Source organism: Mobula birostris, chromosome 2 (genome assembly GCF_030028105.1).
Source record: "Mobula birostris isolate sMobBir1 chromosome 2, sMobBir1.hap1, whole genome shotgun sequence".
Classification (NCBI taxonomy): domain Eukaryota; kingdom Metazoa; phylum Chordata; class Chondrichthyes; order Myliobatiformes; family Myliobatidae; genus Mobula; species Mobula birostris.
The window spans coordinates 61,395,042-61,418,498 of NC_092371.1; the positions used below are offsets into that span (position 1 = coordinate 61,395,042).

General features: G+C 38.5%; 1 protein-coding gene across 3 annotated transcripts in view; it reads right to left on the bottom strand.

The window, feature by feature from the left end:
• Nucleotides 1-23,457, bottom strand: part of LOC140187024 (receptor-type tyrosine-protein phosphatase T) — a 1,622,799-nt gene that overhangs the window by 1,119,237 nt on the left and 480,105 nt on the right. For all 3 annotated transcript variants that reach the window (XM_072241892.1, XM_072241901.1, XM_072241888.1), the window contains exon 2: nucleotides 12,639-12,764. In XM_072241892.1, coding sequence (XP_072097993.1) covers nucleotides 12,639-12,764 — 126 coding nt within the window. The remainder of the gene's footprint in view (nucleotides 1-12,638; nucleotides 12,765-23,457) is intronic.

Here is a 23,457-nt window from a genome sequence, read left to right on the forward strand (position 1 = left end):
GAAGTTAATTCCTTTGGTTCAAGAGCCTGATGGTTGAGAGTAGATAGATGGTTTCTCCAATCTGCACAACCCTGTCATCCATCTAGCTATCCATTAACCATATCAAATACTTTACAAATATATTCCTTACCACTTTTTACACATTTGGTACCGTTTCAAGCTTCATTCCTGTAAACACTGCTAGATAATCAGCATTGTGTTAGAACATAAGGCACTACCATGTCTGATTTACTATTCACGCAAGAATGCGGCAATATGTATGTCTGATGTTGAACCATGATGGTAATGAGAAGACTTGCAGTGATACAGATCAGAATCTATGTTTTTCAGCACTGGTACCTGAGCTGGGTTTGGCACCAAGTGAGAGAGACTAGCTAATGAAACACCGAAAGCAAGACCATCAAGGATTGAGAGGAGAATGTTGATGGTGTGGCCTACAAATGAAGGATCTTCCTGACAGGTCAGCTCTGCATCAAAAGGGATAATCTAGCCACTAGGTTTTCCTGCGTGGAAGTTGTATTCAGTCCTATAAGCACAGTTAGAAACTCACGTATAATGCATTGTCAGACAGCCAATAAAGCAGAAGATGGCTTTTTTTAAGCAGATAGCAGATAGTTTTTGCACCATTCTCTGTAACCACACCTGCCAGCAAAAATCATCCCACTTAGATCACAGTTCTTCCTCATTCTGATATTCGATATGAACAACAGAACCTCTTGACCATGCCTGTATGCTTTTACGATAGAGTTGCTGTCAAATAATTGACTGAATAAATATTTGCATTAAAAAGCAGGTGTACTGGTGTACATAAAAAATGACCATTGAACATATATTCAGTGACCCTGCCCAGACAGCTCTTTGAGGTAGGGAATTTGAAAAATATATGAAATTCTTCTTCATCTGTGTCTTGAATTGGTGACTCTTTATTCTGTAACTATTCCCTTTAGTTCTAAATAATCCGATTAGAGAAATATTCTCCCTGCTTTCAATCACCTAAATAATAATTTTATGTTTCAATAAGATCACATTTCATTTTTCTAATCTCAAAAGTGCTTAGAACCAAACATACTTCAATATCTTCATTCCATGGTTCAAACTTGTGTATTCCCTCTACACCGTCTCAAATTCAGGGTCTCACAGGCATTCAGTAATCTGTTCCTTTTGACAGAGTATTAATTGGTAATTGGCTTATTATATTTAAACATTGCTTTATAAAATTCTGATTAGACCACACTTGGAGTATTGTGATCGGTTCTCATCACCTCATTATAGGAAAGATATGGAAGTTTTAGAGAGGATGCAAAGGAGAGTTATTTTGTTTCCTGGATGAGAGAACATGTCTTATAAGGAAAGGATGAGCAAGCTAGGGCTTTTCTTTTTGGAGTGAAGGTGGATGTGAGGCAACTTAATAGATGTGTATAAGATTATAAGAGGCATACATAGAGTTGACATACAGCACCTTTTATCCAGCGTGAAAGTGGCTAACACAAGAGGGCATAATTTAATGGTGATTGGTGGAAAGTATTGGAGGTAGTGATTTTACCGAGTAGGTGGAATGCTCTGCTGAGGATGATAGTAAAGGCAGATACGTTAGGGGCATTAAAAAGACACTTAGGTAGGCACTTAGATGAAGGATGCACATAATCATGGGCCAGAGAACCTGCACAGTGCAGTACAGTATTATCCTATCCTCTATTTTTATTACAAATGCAGTTAAAACCTTAGCTGTCCATTCAGATCATTTCATCACATCAGTACGCTGAGGTAGACTTGGAACAAGCAATAAATGTCACTGAAGTGTTGTGGTAAGGCAGTGCCAGCAACTCCATGGAACATGAAGCTACTGTCCACCCTCAACAGGTGAAGTTCTGCCCAACTCCCTGACATCTCCAGTTTTGGTCTAGGTATTGCTGTCAGTCCAGACTGTTGCCAACCATGCTGAGATGATGCTGTGTGAAGATGTGACTTCCAGATCTAGAGCTGCTTATGTGTCCTCCAAGGCCATTTTCAGTATCTTCCACCAGTGTTGTTTCAAACCCATGATCTCTACCAACTAGAACTATAGTGGCAGCAAAAGCTTGGGAACATCACCACCTGGAAGTTATTGTCCAACTCTTACACCAACCTGACTTGGAAATATACTGTGTCAATATTTCTTCACTGTCTCCAGATGAAAACCCTGGAAATTTCTGTCTAACAGCATGGTGACCTCCAGCTGTTCAATAAGGCAGCTCACCATCACCTTCTCAAGGGCAGCCAAAGACAAGCAATTAAACTCTGGGTCAGCCCGCATAGCTCACATCCCTTGAACAAATATATAAAAGAGCACTGCGAAGATACATTGGCAGGGGCAAAGGAACACAGGAAATAGGCGCGAAGGGAATGCACAAGATTGATTAGTCTAAATATGCATGAAGGTACCACAAAAAAAAGTCACAAATAAATGCCTAATGGAACTACAACAAACTATTGTTAAAACTGCAGTATTATAAGGATATCTATTATGAAACCCACAATAGGACAATTAGGGTGAATCGGTTGGATGCCTGTAATTCATTGTACCCTTTCACTGTATCTTTTAGCTTGGATATCTTCCATAGAAGAATATTCAAAGCAAAATCAAGTAGTGTCATCTCAGAGTAGCATATGGTGACATATATGTACATTCATAATAAATTCACTTCGAGCTTTAAACTTTAAATGATGAAGCTCAGTTGCTTGCTGTAACACTTGGCTCAGATAATATACTATAGACCAACTTATTTGAGATTAACACACTCAATCATTACCACATATAGAATAATCAAAAGCCACTTCCTTACGTTTGGAAGTATGCTGCACTTTGTAAGAATAAGAAATCCCAAGAAAAAGCAGGCAATGGACTCCAGTTTGACAATAATACATACATGCTATAATATTAATGTACATACATACTAGCTTGGAGGACACCATGGTCAGCAACAAAGGGCCTGTTTCCATTCTGTGAACCTACAAATCTACATATTTTATCTTGCTAACTGTCTTGGATTTCATTAGTTCACCTTGTACAAGCTTAACTGCATACAACTTTTGAGAGAGAAAAAAAACAAGAGTTAAATTTCAAGGTTTAAACCTGTGCTTTAAACATGAATTCTGTTAAGTGATAGTAAATTAAAATTAAATAAAAGGTTTGGTTGCAGAACATCTTTTACTGTTTTTAAAAGTGCGGTGGACACCCCATGCTATTAAACACTGCAATAGGCATATAGTACAGATCACAGTTACAAGATTTTTTACTGTTACAACTCATGTGTTACTGTAATTCCCACTGATCCCAGGAACATTGATCTTATTAAATTTCATTTGAAATACAACTTGAATTTAATATAAAATGTTCTATGTCACAGAGACATGGTGGGAACTGTAGATGGGGGAGAACAGATTCCTCTTATGTATTATTTTGTGTCCAGCATGAAACCAGAATTTTCAATGAGCTCTGCTGTTGGTGTCCTTAGATACATACAGTTCCACGTAATTCCCTCTTTTTTTCAAATATGTAAATAATCTAGATAACTTTGATGCCAATATTTTATCAAACGATTTAAAATAAGAATGCATATTCAATAAAGCAAAAGCTAATATATGAGCGGTGATTGATAAATTTGTGGCCCAAGGTAGAAGGAGTCAATTTTAGAAAACCTAGCACATTTATTTTTCAACATAGTCCCCTCCTACATTTACACACTTAGTCCAGCAGTTGTGGAGCAGACAGATCCCTTCTTTGTAGAAGTCAGTGTCTTGGACCTCCAGAAAGTGGTCCACAGCAGGGGTGATTGACAAGTTCGTGGCCTAAAGTAGAAGGAGATGAGTTATCAACTCTTTGAGTGATTATGCAGAAAGTTTGAACTGCACGTGCATGTAACAAGAGCTGTAAAAACTCATCTCCTTCTACCTTAGGCCACAAACGTATCAATCACCCCTGCTGTGGACCAATTTCTGGAGGTCCAAAACACCGACTTCTACAAAGAAGGGATCCGTATGCTCCACGACCGCTGGACTAAGTGTGCAAATGTTGGAGGGGCCTATGTTGAAAAATAAATGTGCTAGGTTTTCTAAAATTGACTCCTTCTACCTTAGGCCACGAACTTATCAATCACCCCTTGTAGATTAAAGTGAAATTATGTAAATAATCTGCAATTAAATTCTGCATAATCTGAAATCATTTATTCTTTTATAATTGCATCAGTCATAACATTAGGTTTTACTTTCTGTGGTAGGGCCTAGCTTACGTCAATTAACCACTAAATTGTTGGTTGCAAGTACACAAATGCAAATCACATTCATGCTTTTCTGAAATTCTTATCAATGGCATTTTGATAGAAATAGGAATCAATTCATTTTAATAATGTGTCAATTTAATGTCTCCAATAAAATGGCATGGAAATTAATTGCAGGAAAGCATATATGATGAGGTCCTCAGTAAAGAGCCACACCAAGTGGTAAATGTAAATTTTTAAACTTTAAGCATTACCAGCTCTACAGTTCTCAGGCTTTGATACCTTGCTTTTAATAGTTGGTGGTGATAAACATGCAAAATAATTCCCTGTCAGTGTTCTGGATTTTCCTTTATGAGCTTTCTTAAAATGAAAGAACACAACTAATACATAAATACAAGAAATTCTGCGGACGATGGAAATCCTAAGCAACACAAAATGCTGAAGGAACTCAGCAGGTCAGGCAGCATCAATGGAAATGAATAAACCGACAACATTTTGGGTCAAGACCCTTATTCAGGACTGGAAAGGAAAGGGGAAGATGACATGATAAGAGGTGGAGCGAGGCTAATACAAAACAAATACGGTGGATTCTGGTGAACTGAGACACATTGGGACCAGTACATTTTGGCCCAAATACCCAAAGTTTCATGGAAATAGTTAAAAAGGTATAAAAAAAAGGTGAACTATCATTTAAATGAGTAACAAATTATGTACTTCAATGAAAAAACATCATATTAGAACACTATCAATATTACTAGAGTATTAGAAAACTGTATTAGTTCCTAATAATCATCGATGGAGGAATTAATCCAGTTTAGACTGCCATGTTCTTTTGATTGACTGTAAATGAACAAAATCAGCACAGACGCCTAGTGTAGATAATGGACTGCCTTCATACAATTCTTTCCATGACTGCATCCTTCAAATTTTCATTTTCATTGTATCACTCAAGATGCTTGTCAATACCTTCAAAGTTTTTTTTTACTTCCTAACTTGTTGAAGTAGTGAAATAATTTCATTTTTACTCCTGGCTGTTTCTGGCATCTCCAAGCCTGAATGCTTGAAAAAGCAGTGAAGCAGACCAGTTCTGAATTTTCTTACTGCTTAAGTAACAAAAATCACTGCTTTTTGAACACAAACACACACAACTGATGCTATTAAAAACTGTTTGCTCTAAGCACAGTTTAGTGTCTAATGGCCTTACAAGTGCACACAACGGATGCTAGTTAGAAACTGTTAGGCAACAGTTTTCTGTCCCAATTAAGCGGCATAGTGTTCCAAATAAATGAAGGGAGCCCCGGTTATTTTGTTGATTAGTTTTTGTTCTTTAAGAGGCAGCCCAGATCAGCAGCTGTTCTGATTAATCAGTAGCTCTACTAATCAGAATCCACTGTATATTCATCTGGAAGTAACAGAAGTAAACTAATCTACCTTCTTACCAACTTCAAAAATATATTGTGAACTATAGCTTTAAATTAGATTACTATCAATTAATTATTGCAATTAACATTATTGTTGCCATGTAAGTTGGTACTAAAGCTTAACTTTATGGAGGCCAAATGCTTTCCTGTCAAAGATTTTTAATTAAGTGTTTTTGAATCTATTATTGCCAGGGCACTTGATGTCATAATCACCTTGGTTAGGATTTTATTTCCAGAATAATAATTCTCTTAAAAATTAAACTCACTTCATTTACATTTAACATTTCACCAAATGTCATCCAAGTGAGTAATAGATTATTATCAACGTAGGTTATATTTCACCTAGAACACCATACCGAAGAGAATTTAGGAGCTATTATATTATTTATAGCTTCATCACTGACTTGTCTTCCATCATAAGGTCAGAAATCGGATGTTCGCTGATGATTGCACAATGTTCATTTCCATTGGCAATTCCTCCACAAATTAAATAGCCCATGGCTGCATACAGCAGGAGTTTGACAACATTGAACATGGGCTATTAATTGGCAAGTAACATAAAATTGCAAAGGAATGACCAACTTCAACAAGAGGAAATCTAACCAACAACCCATAATATTTATTGACATTACCCACACAATAGTTCACCAAACTGAATATTGATAATAACGTGGATAAGGCAATCCTTTTGACTCTGGAGCACAATGTACCATCTACGAAATGCATTGCAGCTGATTGCCGAGGCTCTTGTAACAAGATATTTCAAACTATGACCTCTCTTCCATTAAGAAAGACCATAAGACATACAATAGGAGCAGAATTAAGCTAGCCAGACCATCAAGTCTCCTCCGCCATTTCATCATGGCTAATCCGTTTTCCTCTCAACTCTGTTCTATTGCTCTCTCTGCAACACTTCATGTCCTGACTAATCAAGAACCTATGAACCTCTGACTTGAATACTCCCAACGACCTGACCTCCACAGCAGCCAGTAGCAAAGAATTCCACAGATTCACCACCCTCTTGCTTAAGAAATTCCTCCTTCTCAATCCTAAATGAATGTTCCTCTATTCTGAGGCTGTGCCCACTGGTCCTACATCTAATCTATCTAGGTCTTTGATAGATTTCAATAAAGTCCCAGTGAGTACAGTCCCAAAGCCATCAAATACTCATACAATAACCCTTTCATTCATGGGATCATTCTCATGAACCTTCTCTGAACCCTCTCTAATGTCAGCACATCCTTTCTTAATAATGGGCCCAAAACTGCTCACAGTACTCCAAGCAAGGCCTCACCAGTGCCTTATAAAGCTTCAGCATTACATCCTTACTTTTATATTCTAGTCCTCTTGAAGCGAATGCTAACATTGCATTTGACATCACTGCCAGTAATTCACCCTGCAAATTAACCTTTAGCGAATCCTACACAAAGGCTCCCAAGCCCCTTTGCTCCTTGGATTTTAGAATTTTCTCCCCATTTAGAAAATAATCAACACTTTTGTCCTTCTAACAAAACTGCATGACCATACACTTCCTGACACTGTAATTCATCTGACACTTCTTTGCACATTTTCCTAATCTGTCTCATTCTGCTTCCTCAACACTACCTGCCACTCCATCTATCTTCATATCATCCTCAAGTTTGTCCGAAAAGCCATAAATTCCATCACCCAAATCATTGACCTATAGCATAAAAAAGCCGTCTCAAAACTGACCCTTGCAGAACATCATCATCATCATCATCAGGTGCCATGCCCAATTTGAACTTTGATTGCCATTGCCCACACACTCCTGTTTCAGGTCAAGTGGATCAATTCATTGGTATTCATTTCCAGTTCTCTGGCTGCTGTCTACATCATCATTTGTTTTTGTCTTCCTCTTGCTTTCTTCCCTTCAATCTTTCCCATAATTACCATGCATTCTAACTCCTCTTTCCTAATCACATGTCCAATGAAGTTATGTTGCCTTTTCATGATCTCATACATTATTTCTCTTTTTGTGTTTGCTCTGTTCATGACATCCTCATTATATATTTGTTTCGTCCATGATATTCTTTGCATCCTCCTCAAAAACCACATTTCTGCTGCTACAATCCATTTCCTCACTTTACTAGATATTGTCCAACATTCTGAGCCATATAACATAACTGGACAAACGTAACATTTCAGTACTCTGAGGCAGGTTGTCATGCCTAGTTTAGTATTGGTCTGTATACTCTTCATTCTTGTAAAGGTGTCTTTTGCCATCCCTATTCTTCTTTTGATGTCCATGTTGCACCTGCCATCTGATGTCACCCAGCTTCCTGATTAGCAAATGTTTTGTACTTGTTTTATGTCTTCCCCATTTATTCTCAGCTTGCAGATAGGATTCTCCTTCTTTTTGGATATCACAATACATTGTCTTTTTGCAATTGATAGATAGGCCCATTTTTGCACTTTCTTCAATAATTATATCAATTAAATTTAGTAGTTCTTCCTCTGTACTTGCAATTAACAGTATCATCTGCATATCTGAAATTATTGATGTTTTCACCACCAACTTTGATTCCCAAGATGTCTGTTATTTTTTGTAATATTGTTTCACTGTACAGATTAAATAAATTAGGGGAGAAAACATACCCTTGTCTAATGCCTCTCTTGATTTTCGTAAACTGACTCTCTTCTCCATCTATTCTTACAGCGGCAGTTTGTTCCCAGTACAGATTTCTGATTAGGTGGTGGTCTTTCGAATCTAGATCTATAGTTTTCTGTAATATTTCAAATAACTTATTGTGCTTCACTTTATCAAATGCTTTTGTGTAGTCGATAAAACAAACAAACAAATCATTTTGCACTTGAATAGCTCATTCTGAAAGTATCCTTAACATCAATATTGTGTTTCTTGTACCTTTGTCTTTCACAAAACCACATTGTTCTTTGCCTGTTTCAGCTTGTATCTTACTTTTAGCTCTTGTCATTAAAATTCTTCGAAGTATCTTGGTGATATGACTTATGATTAAACTTATGGTCCTATGTAATTCACATCCTACTGCAGAACACCACCTGTCAACGGCAGCCAACCAGAAGAGACCCCCTTTATTTTCATTCTTTGCCTCCTGTCAAGCATTAACTTTCTATCTATGTTAGTGTCTTCTCTGGAATAACATGAGCTCTTATCTTGCTAAGCAGCCTCATGCGAAGTACCTCGTAAAAGGCCTTCTGAAAATCCAAGTACACAACTGTTACTAATTCTCCTTTGCTTATGTTGCTTGTTATTTCCTCAAAGAATTCCAACTAAGTTGTCAGGCAAGACTTTCCCTTAAGGAAACCATGCTGGCTTTGGCCAATTTTATCATGTGCATGTAAATACCCTGAAACCATATCCTTATAAATCATATTCAACAGCTTCCCAACCATTGAGCTCAGACTAGTTGGTTTATAATTTCCTTTCTTCTGCCTCCCTCCCTTCTTGAATAGAATCAGAATCAGGTTTATTATCATCGGCATGTGTCACAAAATTTGTTAACTTAGCAGCAGCAGTTCAATGCAATACATAATATAGAAGAAAAAAAATAAAAATAAATAAATGTCAAATAATTACAATATATGCATATTGAATAGATTAAAAATTGTGCAAAAACAGAATGATATATATTAAAAAGGTGAGGTAGTGTTCATGGGTTCAATGTCCATTTAGGAATTATATAGCAGAGGAGACAGAAGCTGTTCCTGAATCGCTGAGTGTGCGCCTTCAGGCTTCTGTACTTCCTACCTGATGGTAACAGTGAGAAAAGGGCATGCCTTGGGTGCTGTGGGTCCTTAATAATGGACGCTGCCTTTCTGAGACACTGCCCCTTGAAGATGTCCTGGGTACTTTGTAAGCTAGTACCCAAGATGGAGCGGACTAAATTTATGACCTTCTGCTGCTTTTTTTGTCCCATGCAGTAGCTCCCCCATACCAGACAATGATGCAGCTTGTCAGTGGAGTGACACTTGCAATTGTCCAGTCCTCCACAGCCATGCCAGAATCTATTGTTTATTGAAGGATCATTACTAACACCTCCACAATTTCTTCCGCTACTTCTCTCATGGGTGTAGTCCATCTGGTCCAAGTGACTTATCTACCTTCAGAGCTTTCAGCTTCCCAAGCACCTTCTCCCTAGCAATAGCATCTGTGCACACTTCTGCCCCCTGACACTCTCGAACTTCCGGCACGCTGCTAGTAGCTTCCACAGTGATGAAAAATACTAATTCAGTTTGACGCCATTTTCTTGTCCCCCACAATTACCTATCCAGCATTATTTTTCAGTGATCCGATATGTATACCTGCCTCTCTCTTACTCTTTATACATCTGAAAAATCTTTTGGCATCTTCTTTTATACTATTGGCTAGCTTACTCTCATATTCAATTTTTCTCTCCTTTTGACTTTTTTTAGATGCCTTCTGTTGGTTTTTAAAAGCTTTCACATTCTCTAACTTCCCTCTATTTTTTGCCCTACTATATGCCCTCTCTTTTGCTTTTATCTTGGTTTTTGACTTCCCTTGTCAGCCACAGTTGCATCATCAGGCCTTTGGAATGCTTCTTCTTTGGCATGTATCTATCCTGCGCCTTCCAAAGTGCTCCCATAAACCCCAGCCATAGCTAATTTTCCGTCATCCCAGTCAGTGCCCTTCCAGTCAACTTTGACCAGCTCCACACTCATGCCTCTGTAATTTCCTTTACTCCACTGTCACACTAATATATTTGACTTTAGCTTCTCACTCTCAAATGGTAGGGTGAATTCTATTATATTATGATCACTGCCTCCTAATGGTTCATTTACCTTAAGCTCCCTAATCAAATCTAGTTCATTACACAACACCAAATACAGAATAGCTGATCCGATATTAGGCTCAACCCCAAGCTGCTCAGAAAAGCCATCTCATAGGCGTTCTGTAAATTCTCTCTCTTGCATTCCAGCACCAACCTAATTTATCCAAATTACGTGCATATTGAAATTCCTCATGACTATTGTAAGATTGCCCTTATGACATTTTTTTACTTCCTCACATTGTAATTACAGCCAACTTCCTGATTACTATTTGGAGGCCTGTATATAACTCCCATCAGATCTTTTTACTCTTGCAGTTCCTTAATTCTACGTACAACGATTGTACTTATTCTGATACTATGTCACCTCTTACTCAGGATTTGATTTCATTTTTTAACAACAGAGCCATCTCACACCCTCTGCCTACCTGCCTGTCCTTTTGATACAATGCGTATCTGTGGATGTTAAGCTCCCAACTACAATCTTCTTTCAGCTATGACTCACTGTCATACCTGGAAATCTCTAACTGCACTACAAGATCAACAGCATTATTCTTCATACAGCGTGCATTCAAATATAACGCCTTCAGTCCTGTATTCATCACCCTATTTGATTTGTCCGCATTACACTGCAACTCAACCCACTGACTGCAATTTTGCCCTATCATCTGCTTGTATTTCCCAGAAGTCTCACTACACACTGCTTCTGCTTGTATACCAACTGCCCCATCTTCAACCCTATCACTCTGGTTCTCATTCCCCTACCAAATTAGTTTAAACCCTCCCCAAATGTTCGAGTAAACCTGTCCACCAGAATATTGTTCCCCCCCACCACCCCTTCTTGGGTTCAGATGTAACCCATCTCTTGCGTACAGGTCACATCTTCCCCAGAAGAGGTTTCAATGATCTAGAAATCTGAAGCCCTGCCTGCTGTACTAGTTCTGGCATTTCATCCTATTCTTACCCTCAGTGGTGCATGGAACAGGCAGCAATCCAGAGATCACAACTCTGGAGGTCCGGCTTTTCAGTTCTCTTCCTCACTACCTAAATTCCCTATTTTGGACCCCCTGCCTTTTCCTACCTGCATCGTTAATGGCAATATGTACAAAGACTTCTGGCTGCTCATCCTCTTCCCTTTGAACACAATGGAACCAATTGGATACGTCGCTGACCCTGGCACCTGGGAGGCAGCATACCATCCAGGTGTCTCTATTGCATTCACAGACTCTCGTGTTTACTCCCCTATTCAAGAGGGAAATAAGTCCAGGAGCATACAGTATTGTCATCCAAGTCAAGCACCATCCTGACTTGGAAATAAATTGTTGGGCTTTCATCACTGCTGGATCTAAATCTTGCAATTCCCTGCCCAACAGCACCATGAGTGCTCCTTCATCCAATGGTGGCAGCACTTCAAGAAAACAACTCTTCACTACTTTCTCAAGACCAGTTTAGATAGGCAATAAATGCAAGTTTTCTCGCTGACAACCAGATCCCAGGAAAATAATAAATCTTTAAAAAAGCTAAACATCAAAAAATAAATTAGGAGCATTTATCAGCTGGATGGAATACCAGCTGTAATATTAGAAGGTGACCAGCACAAATAGATGAATATTTGTTTTTGCAAAAGTCTCAAGGAACTCCATATTGAAGTGCAGCATTCTCTCTTAATACCTCTGCAAAAGAAATAGAACCACAAGACAGAAATTGCTATGGACTTTGACAAATTACTGTTGCTGCGAGTTCAACATTAAGAGAAGAAAAATCAACTTGAAGACGTATCAATGGCTGCTATTAGCTGCTGAACTGTAACTATAACACAAAGCATATTCACAGAGGCTGTAGTCAAGCTTCACTCTGTACCAGTACATCCTATTACACAATAGAAAAACTCAACACTATGTAATATTCCCTCCGAACTCACAGTACTCTCTTGAATAATGAGACATCAGACATGACAGAACTAGATAGTACTGTACAGTTTTCTCGGTATATGTCAACAGTAGCAATTGTTATCTTTTTTTACTGTACATTTCTGTGTGCCATACTTTTCGAGATACTTATTGTAAGGGTAGCTAAGAATAGCAATTTCTCACTTATAGAAGAGTCAATAACAGATTCTGTACCAGGACAGTAGTAGGAATCTGATTTTTTGGGTAGTTGACAGTTTCACTCACCTGTTGGCACAGCCGGGTCTATGGATGGTTTTTCCCATGTGTTAATTTGCTCCCAGGTGAATCCAGTGGTCCCAAGGGCCAAGATGTATCCACAGTTGCTGTAGTTTTCATCAAATGAGCAACTGCCTACAGAAATATAATTGAGAAAATAACATGAGTAACTCTGGTTAACATGATTATCCATCCAGTCACAACAGTCTATTTTGCATAAACAGATAATAAGCTTCAAGTTTGTTAACCACAACGCGGACCTCAGGGCTTGGTTAATAAAACCTTAAAAATTTTGTTGTTCTTTGCCTTTTACTAAATGGTAACTGGCTTGAGTCCAAAAGCCACGTCTATCCTTGGAGAAAGATGGAAATCCAAAATAATTAGTGTAAAATCCAATGAAAAAAAAATCCATATAAAACCTTTAATATTCCAGTATTCAGTAGTGAAAAATTATATTGTAGAATGCAATTAAAATGACAATCTTCCAGTCCAGTTGAATTATCAGTATTTTTGTGACCCAAATGATTTCAATATTCCCTCTTCCAATATTTCATACAATAAATAAATGCACATATTTCCAACTGCTACTAAATGCAGATTTTTTCAAGAGGACTACAACCTTCTCATAGGGTTTGGAAGCTCTTGTGCCTCAATAACCTGGAGAGCTATATTGGCTGGAGTCAGGGCCACGTGCTTTGTCTCTTGGTAGGGTTGACCATGCCAAACAGATCAAAGGGCACAGGCCAGACTAAGAGTGGTCTAGCAGTTATCCAGGTTTGGGGGTTCAGCTCAGAGCCACCAACCCTGACTGGTCAAAAAAAATTGTTCTTTCCAGATTGAGCTAGAGGAGCTTCATTGCTGCTCTAAGTGCTAGTGGCATAACGGGCAGTAACTCAGTAAGCAAATGCAGATTAGAAAGATCACACTCTGCAGCGAGCTTTGTTTACCAGATTTTAAAGGAATATCTGGCCTAAATGTTGTTGGTAACAAGGGCAATAGAATCAGGAGTCATTGAAATTGATCCACTGTATTCGAAAAAAGATTATGCATGCTTTGGTCTTTTGTACTTTACATTTTGTAAATAGAATTTAAATATTCAAGGTAAGGGCCAACAGAAAAAAACAACAATTTATATTTATGTAATCTTATTTAAACATACATAATATATTGTTTGAATTTATCATTCTCAGGACTTGAAAACATGTGTTTGTTGTAAGACGTTTACAAAGTATAGTCACTGTGTATTATCAGGTTATGTGGCTCACAGATGTGCACACAAGACTGCACAAACAGCAATAAAGACAAGAACATTTATTTTATTAACGTTGGTTGAGAGATAAATATTAACCAAAACACTGGGGAGAACTCCTTCAAATAGTGCGAAGAGACATTTTATATCTCTCTGAGAAAACAAAAAGAACTTCATATTAAAGTTCTATCAAAGACTGCATCTTTAGAAGTGCAGCACTCTCCAAGTATTGTTTGAAAGGTCAGCCTGGATTATCTGCTCAAATCTGCAGATGGGAATTGAAACTGCAAACCTCTAGATTAATAATCATTAACCTAATGACAGATTAATACAAAACTCTAATATGGTATATAGGTAGAAAATTCTTTCTGATGACTATGCTGACAACTTCTTACTCAACTGTGTAAGAAATCTAAGGAAGAAGCTAGTAACAATGTTTTTCATATTACCTTACAACAGATGAAGGGAAGGGATTCAGTCCAGCAAGTCAAGAGTAAAGCCATTCCTCCTTTTATTCTGTGTAGCCCTTTTTTCCTTATTTACCCATTAAATCCTGCTGATTTGCTTATCATCCACCACTACAATTAGCCTACCATTCAGCACATCCTTAAGAAGTGGAAGGAAGTCAAGGCACCTGGCCAGTCTCACCTGGTCACAGGAAGTACATGCAAACTCTATTTAGAAAATACCCGAGGCCAGGATTGACCCCAGGTTGCTGGAACTGTTTTTACCCATACTATTCTCAACATCAAGTTCTAATATTCTTAATATTGTTTCTGTTTCCAGAGTGTGTAAGTCTCACTTTGAGATCCCCCAATGAGTACTTGTACTGTTTTCATTCAAAGCCAATGCAATGTATAACAAATCTATAATATTCAATTGAAGTGGTAACTAGATTAGTGAAGATCACAACTGAAATCACTTCTTTTTCTAAGGCAATATGCAAGTGTATTCTGGGTCAGATAATTAATGAAAAGTAAGACTAATGGAAAACCTAGAGTAAATGATCCAGAGTAGTGAAAATTAACTTCAAAATACGAACAATGCAGTCAAGTGGAAATGCATTTTGTCAAAATGGTAGTGAACCATAGGACTTCAGTTGTTGAAATATCTGTGAAGAGTATGCGGATTTCATTGACTCATAATTTATAAAACCTATTAATGAATTATTTTCAAACATATAAACGATTTAGTTAATTATAGACACATTTACAGGCAGACATGGAAAATGAGCAAAAAGTAATAGTGGACACTACTGTGATTAAATTGCTAAGCCTTCAGCTCATATACGTCAACAGTACTAATCAAATACTAATCTATTAAATCATCCAAAAAGCATTCCATCAGCAGTTGTAAGCATGATTGCTAATCACAAACTTCATGCATTGTTGTTAAGAAGTTTCGATCAACATGTACAGGGATGCTGCAAGAGGCCAATGGGTCATTAATTGGAGCCAGTTAAAATAACGTAACACAGCATTCCTGAATCTGAGCTGTATTTTGGTTTGGTGCTCTTGCACCATTTAATGAATGCTTTCCAAAATATTGAGAAGCAGCAGGTATGAGTCTTTATGAGTGAGTCTATAGGGAAAAGTCTTACAATTTAAACAAAATATTATATATGCGATCTTGGTATTATTTATTTATTTATTTTACAGTGTGCAACAGGCCCTTCTGGCCCAATGAACTGCACCACCCCAGCAACACACACTTATTTAACCCCAGTCTAATCACAGGATCAATTACAATGACCCAATTAACCTACCAACTGGTACGTCTTTGGAATGTGGGAGGAAACCAGAATACCAGGAGGAAAACAACACTGTCACGGAGAGAATATACAAACTCCTTACAGGCAGCGGTGGGAATTGACCGGGGGATGATTAGCAGTATAAAACATTATGCTAACTGCCACACTACTGGGTTGCCAGTTTTTATTACACTTATTTATTATTTAGGTCAGCATTTATTGTGCTTCCTTAAATCAACTTGAAGAGATTGTGGTGAGTCATCTGCATGTACAGCAGCATTCTATCTCATGAAGGTATGCCTCAGTGTTAATGATAAGCCTTTGAGTCTGTATGATATGTCTTATGGAGAGTAAATGCACTAAGGTGGACAGGAGGGTTCTACACCACCCCACCCATTGTCATGGACATTCATACAGAACGGTGCCAGAAATGGCCATCAGTACTATGAAGGCTCCCAGCCACCCTGCTCGTAGAGCATCTGCCCCACTCCCATCATGAGAGGGGCTATGCAGCACCCATGCCAGGACTACCAGACTCAAAAACAGTCATTTCCCCCAAGCTATCAGTCTGATCAAGACCTCCACCCATTAACCCATCTCACCACACTCCGCCACACCACTAATTTATCATTTCTTATCAGAGTCACATTATGTACAGACACTCCTGTACCTAGCATCACTTCATGTGAATACAATCCATCTATGTATATATGCTGATCTTATGTGTTTATATTTCTTGTGTTCTTATATTATGTTCTCTATGCTTATTGCGTTTTTTATGCTACATAATATCTGGAGTAACAATTATTTTGTTTTCCTTTAAACTTGTGTAGTGACAAATGACAATAAGCAATCTTGATTTTGAATCTACCTATGGTTTTGAGTTTGTTCTTTGCCTCTCAAGCCTGCTCCACAGTTTAATAAGATCATGACGGATCTTCAGCCATGTCATTCCTTCCTGACCCCCACACTTCTTGAACACCAAAGCATGCAAAAATTTCGGCTTTGACCAGACTCAGTGACTCACTATCCTTAAAGTAGGGGCAGAGAAATGCAAAGATCTATAAACATCTGACTAAAGAAATTATTCATTTCAGTTCCAGATTATCAGTTTCTTACCCCTCTAGTTTTACATGCTCTGGTCTAAGGAACTAAGTTCAATGTCATTTCTTCTCCTGACACACACGTGTGATGAACTCTCTCAGCTCATGTGCTGGCAGACAGCATATCTTCTTCCATTTTGACCTCAGTCTTGCTAAATGCCACAATTGTCCACGATTCTCTGATGTGTATTGTTGGAGTGGTGGAAGAGTTCAAGAAGTCTGCAGCCATACATCATAGGGAAAGCCAGCAGCCCTTTTTGAATACTTTCCTGGTGGCACAGGAAGCTGTGATAAGGCTCTCCCTCAAGCTCCTACCTAAGAGGGCAAAGTAGCCACATGTCTAAGTTATTTAACAATTTATAATGGCCCTATTCCCAAATTTAATCAGAAGTGGATGCTTGAATCTTCCACTCAAATCCTCCCCAAGGTTTAAAGTAGTGGTGTGCTTAAGGGAGGAGAGAAATGTTTGCAGTTGACTCATTGGCTGTCATTAGCCATGAAATATTTTTCATTAACACAAATATAATTAATTCATGCATCAGGTTTGAATAAATCGTTATGAAATAAATCCTGGTATATATCTGATCATTGATTTTTACTCTGCTGTTATGATAATTATAAAGCTTTGATCTCTCCCTCCAGGATAGATAAAGGTATTTGTCTATATTATGATTATACTCTTATCTTGCTCTGATCTCTTAATTGCTTTCCTGTTTTGATGCTATTATAGGTACTGATCTCTCTTAATTGCTTTCCTGTTTTGATGTTATTATAGGCACTGATCTATTTTCCTTGTTACATATTTGTATTATACTTGAATCATGCATAATTTGTTATCTTGCCAAAGAGGAGTCATTAAATCCATCATCATCCATCAGTAGTGTAGAACTAAGCAGTATAAATATGTGCACAATAGACTAGGTGCACTGAATGCCGGCTCAGATCTTCTAATTTCAATGCACATGCACATCCTGAATCCCTTGTAAACTTACCCTAAAATAACACAATCTGAAAATGATCACCTCTTTTATAATTTATTTTAACGGCTAACAAAATCAACTAATTCTGCACTGACTTATTGCTTGCAATCAGGTTAGAAATCTTTTATAAAATACTTAGCACCATATAATCAAACTTTTGTTTCTAGCAAATGCTTTTTTTTGACTCAGTCTATTGGCATGCAGGCCACAGCAACCTTTGATGGAAAATAAAAGATCTGGAGGTGCTGGAAATCTGAAATAGAAACAAAATATGCTGGAAACGCTCAGTTCTGACAAGAGATTTTCAACCTGAAACATGTTCATGATTCCATAGATGCTGTCTGGCCTATTGATTGCAACCTGTATTTCTTGTTTTCATTGCACTGGCATTTGAGTTGGTTTAAATTTTCTTCCTCATTTACTTCATAAACATACAGCCAGGTAGAAATTAATTCTTGGGAATTGCAGAATCAGTGTGGCCAAGTTGGTGTGGGTTTTGGGGAGGGTGTGCTGTGCATTGAATAGCACTGAAAGCAGCTGGTCAGGAGAGCTCTGTACTGCACACCCAAAGGCAATATTGTACTAACTCAAACAACAGGAATTCTGCAGACGCTGGAAATTCAAGCAACACACATCAAAGTTGCTGGTGAACGCAGCAGGCCAGGCAGCATCTCTAGGAAGAGGTGCAGTCGACTTTTCAGGCCGAGATCCTGAAATGTTGACTGCACCTCTTCCTAGAGATGCTGCCTGGCCTGCTGCGTTCACCAGCAACCTTGATGTGTGTTGCTTGTACTAACTCATTCATTTGGCATTCTATTCCAATTAGTATTCTACTTTTAAGCTTCTGGCTCCTAATGAATGCCACACTGAAGTCCTAGAGTTATGGCAGAAAGGATACTGTTCTGGATTTCTGAGCAGAATGACCAAAGGGGCAACTGAGGGAGGGGAGGAAGAGGAGGAGGGAAGAGAGAGAGATAGAGACAGATAGAGAGAGAGAGGGAGAGAGAGAGAGAGAAGGAGAGATCGAGAGAGATAGAAATAGATAGAGATAGGGAGATAGATAGAGATAGAGAGAAATAAAGAAAGAAGTACCCAAATTTGGTCACTGAATTATAGGAAAGATGTCAACAAAATAGAGAGAGTACAAAGAAGATTTACTAGAATGTTACCTGGATTTCATCACCTAAGTTACAGAGAAAGGTTGAACAAGTTGGGTCTTTATTCTTTGGAGTGTAGAAGGTTGAGGGGGACTTGATAGAGGTATTTAAAATTATGAGGGGGATTGATAGAGTTGATGTGGATAGGCTTTTTCCATTAAGAGTGGGGGAGATTCAAACAAGAGGACATGAATTGAGAGTTAAAGGGCAAAAGTTTAGGGGTAACATGAGGGGGAACGTCTTTACTCAGAGAATGGTAGCTGTGTGGAACGAGCTTCCAGCAGAAGTGGTTGAGGCAGGTTTGATGTTGTCGTTTAAAGTTAAACTGGACGGCTATGGACAGGAAAGGAATGGAGGGTTATGGACTGAGTGCGGGTCGGTGGGAGTAGTTGAGAGTAAGAGTTTGGACTAAAAGGCCAAGATGGCCTGTTTCCATGCTGTAATTGTTATATGGTTATATAGGCAGAGAGAGATAGAGATAGAGAAAGAGAGATAGAGATAGAGAAAGAGATAGAGAAAGAGATAAAGAGATAGAGAGAGATAGAGAAAGAGATAGAGAGATAGAGATAGAGAGAGAGAAAGAGAAATACTCACAGAAGCTTTTGGAAAGATTTAGAGCTACTGCATATAGGCCAAACATAGGCAAATGAGACTCAGCTTAGATGGGAAGTTTTGTAGAAATGGGCTGGATAGATCATGCTATGTAACGCTATGAATCTATGATTATGAATCCCTTTAGGAGCTGTTTAGCCATGGTAGGAGTGGGGTGACATTATGAAAGTGGAAATAGGCAATCTTCCCGCTAGATTGATTATGAGGTATGAAACTTATTTCAGCTTCAGATAGTTCACTAACTTTGCTAACAGTCTGCTTCAGTTTAAAGCACTTCTCAATCTTGGAAAGGAAAGCTAGCACAATAATAGACTCAGTATGGAATAAAGGCAATCATTTTGGTTTTCTCATTATTTAGTTGAAAGAAATTTCTGCTATTTATTGACACAGAAGGGATGAAAAATCTAGGATTAGTCAAAAGTATCTGGAGTTACTAGATAAAACTATGTATCATACAAACATTAAATTAGTTCTCATCAGCAAAATGATTGACTTTCAGATGTGGCTTGGAGTTAAGTTGATTTCCTTGGAGTCCACTAATCATTAAAATTACTCAGCTGTGGAAGTCTGTTTTTATTAAGGCTATTAAAGAGATAATAGCAGGACATTTAGAAAATAATAAGACAATCTAGCATTATCAACATGTTTTATGAAAGGGAAAATGTATTTGATAGATTTTCTAGAATTTTTTGATGATGAAAAACATGATTTTATTTATTTATTTAGAGATACAGCCTGGAATACACCCTCCAGTCCTTTGAGCCACACCTACCAGCAACCCCTTTTTACCCCTAACCTAGTCATGGGACAATTGATAATGACCAGTTAACCTACCCGGTGAGTCTTTGGAATGAAGGAGGAAAATGGAACACCCGGGAGAAACCCAAGTTTTCCACGGAGCTCCTTACAGAGGATGCTGGAATTGAACTCTGAACTCTGAAGCCCAGAGCTGTAATAGTGTCGTGCTAGATGCTACACTACCGTGTCTTCCCATGATGGCTAAGAGTGAACCAATGGATGGAGTATAACCAGAAGGCATTCAGTATGATGCCATATAAAAGGTTACTAGAGAAGAAGAGTGCACAGGATTAGACTCACATATTAACATAGATAAGGGAGAGGCTAACAGTGAGAGTGTGCCGGTGGCAGATGGAATACCATGTGGAAATTGTTTTTACCCAGTGAGAAGTACAACAAGTTATTATTTAAACAGAATGAGTTGCTGTGTAAAGGAACCCTATATTTCTGCATCATGAGAAAAGGCTATTTCAACCACTTGAGTCTATGGACACGCACAAAGCATTCCATTCACCCACTTATTTTCCCTTTCACTTTTTCTCCCCACATTCCTATCAATTTGCCCTAGTTTCTACAGTCACCCACAAAAAAGAGGCAATTTGCAGTGGCCTGTTAACATTTCAGCCTGCATATCTTTGGAATTTTTATTATTATTTATTTCCTTACAAATTAGAAGGAGACTATTTTCCTCGTGAACTTTCCTTGTAACCTAGCCTTCCCCACGTTCCCATCAACTCTCCCACGTTCTAGCACCCTCCTACAATCAGGGCCATTTAACATGCCAATCCATATCTTTGGGATGTGAGGAGAACCTTGAGGATAGAGAGGAAACACACGACTTCATAGGGGCAGTATGCAAATTCACGCAAACAGAATCAATCCCAGATCACTGAGGCTGAGAAGCACCAGGAACACTAACCATGCCACTGTTCTGCCTTCAGAATGTGGAAGAAAACTAGAGAACCTAGGGAAGACACACACTCACGGGCACAATGCACAATCTCCACACAATACAGTGGAGATCGGGACTGAGGAAGTAGCTCTAAAAAAACAAACAAGAGAAAATCTGCAGAAGCTGGAAATCCAAGCAACACATACAAAATGCTGGAGGAACTCAGCAGGCCAGGCAGCATCTATGGAAAGAGTACAGTCGACATTTCGGGTCAAGACTCTTCGGCAGGACGGGAAGAAAAAAGCTGAGGAGTAGATTTAAAAGGTGGAGGGGAGGGGAGAGAGATACAAAGGTGATAAGTGAAACATGAAGGAGGAGTGATGAAGTAAAGAGCTGGGAAGTTGATTGGTGAAAGAAATTCAGTGCTGGAGAAGGGGGAGTCTGATCAAAGGGGATAGAAGGCCATGGAAGAAAGAAAAGGGGGCAGTAGTTGTAGCAGCTGTCATTGTGTTGGTCTCTCAGTCTTCACACATGAAACGTGAGAACTTAGCTTGCTGTTACTGCAAGTAATTAGCAAAGCTATTGGGATATTGTCCTTTATTGTAAGTGACATGCGGTATATAGGAGGAAAGTTGTGTTGCAACTTTACAGAGTGAGGCCGCAAGTAGAATACTGCAAATAGCATTAGACTCTTTATTATAGAAGGACGTGCTTTAATTAGAAGCAGCAGAGGGATTTGTTCATTAGATTGACCGATGAAAGAAGGTTTAGCAGGAAGAAACCATAAATATTGGCATATAGAAGAATGAATGGACATTGAACCATGAACACTACCTCATTTTCCTCATTTTCCACACACACACACACACACACACACACACACACATATATATATATATATATATACACACACATATATGGGAGGATGTTTCCTCTGGTGAGGTGACCTAGTAAGAACGAGGTGTAGAGGATAGGGATGATCATCTCAGAATAAACTTTTACCACTTTCAGATGGAGGTGCAGAAGAAATGCTTAATCTAGAGACAGTCAAAGAATATATCCCTGCCTTGAATATATTTTATGACTCTATCTTGAGATAAAATATTTCTTCTGTGACTACCTTCAAGACCACAATATCAGAATACATCTGATCTGTAAGGGAGTCAAAAAGTATTGGTAGAGAGCAGGAAATTTGTGGAGGGACCAATATTGGATCAGTTTTGTTCTTCTTCAGTTGTGGAGCAGGCTTGGCCGACAGCCCTAATCTTGCTATTCTTATTCCCTATTCCTATTCTTCTTCCTACTGTTCTATTGCTCCTCTTTAAATGTAATATTAGTTCAATCATTGGAGTACAGAGGTCCAATTTTATCAGCACTAACTTAACCCTCTTTCTATCCACAAAGGATGCCTAACACGCCAGGTCTTCCTAAAAAAATCTCTTGAAGTTTGAGTGTTACTAGATATATTGACTGTAGTAAAACTTAAGAATCAATAAGTAGAATAAATTTACTCCAGTTCAGCAGTTGGAATAAATCAAGTGTGATATTGATGAAAAACACAATACATTTTGTAAAATATCTCTCTTTTAATAAGATAAGATAAAAATATAAGCAATGTGCTGACAATGTATTAACAAATTTGTTACTAACATCATACAGCACGATTCAATGCACTTTATACTTTGTCAACGTCGATTATACATCCTGCTAGGCATCATTTGTTAAACATAGCTTAAAAACTGTTGTAAACAGTTCACTGCAAATTAAGTAGTGTGGGACCATTGTGGCCGACTCAAACAGTGTAGTTCCTCAAGTGCCTCCCGCTTCTCACTGACATATGGATTTGCCTGATACATGATGTTCATTTACATCTTCACACAAAGCACCTGACAAAAAGTGAAGTGTTAAGAAGCTACAAGGAGTAAGATGGCAGGGTCCGTATAGCAGCCCTTGAAATGGTCCTGTCAAGAAATCTGCAGCCTGAACAGCCTCAAGGTAAAAACAAAATCAAGTGACTCACATCAAAGTTGCTGGTGAACGCAGCAGGCCAGGCAGCATCTGTAGGAAGAGGTGCAGTCAATGTTTCAGGCCGAGACCCTTCATCAGGATCTCGGCCTGAAACGTCGACTGCACCTCTTCCTACAGATGCTGCCTGGCCTGCTGCATTCACCAGCAACTTTGATGTGTGTTGCTTGAATTTCCAGCATCTGCAGAATTCCTGTTGTTTGCAACAAAATCAAGTGGTTTGTTTAATGAAGCAGCATTGGAGGTCTGCTGAAACCAAATG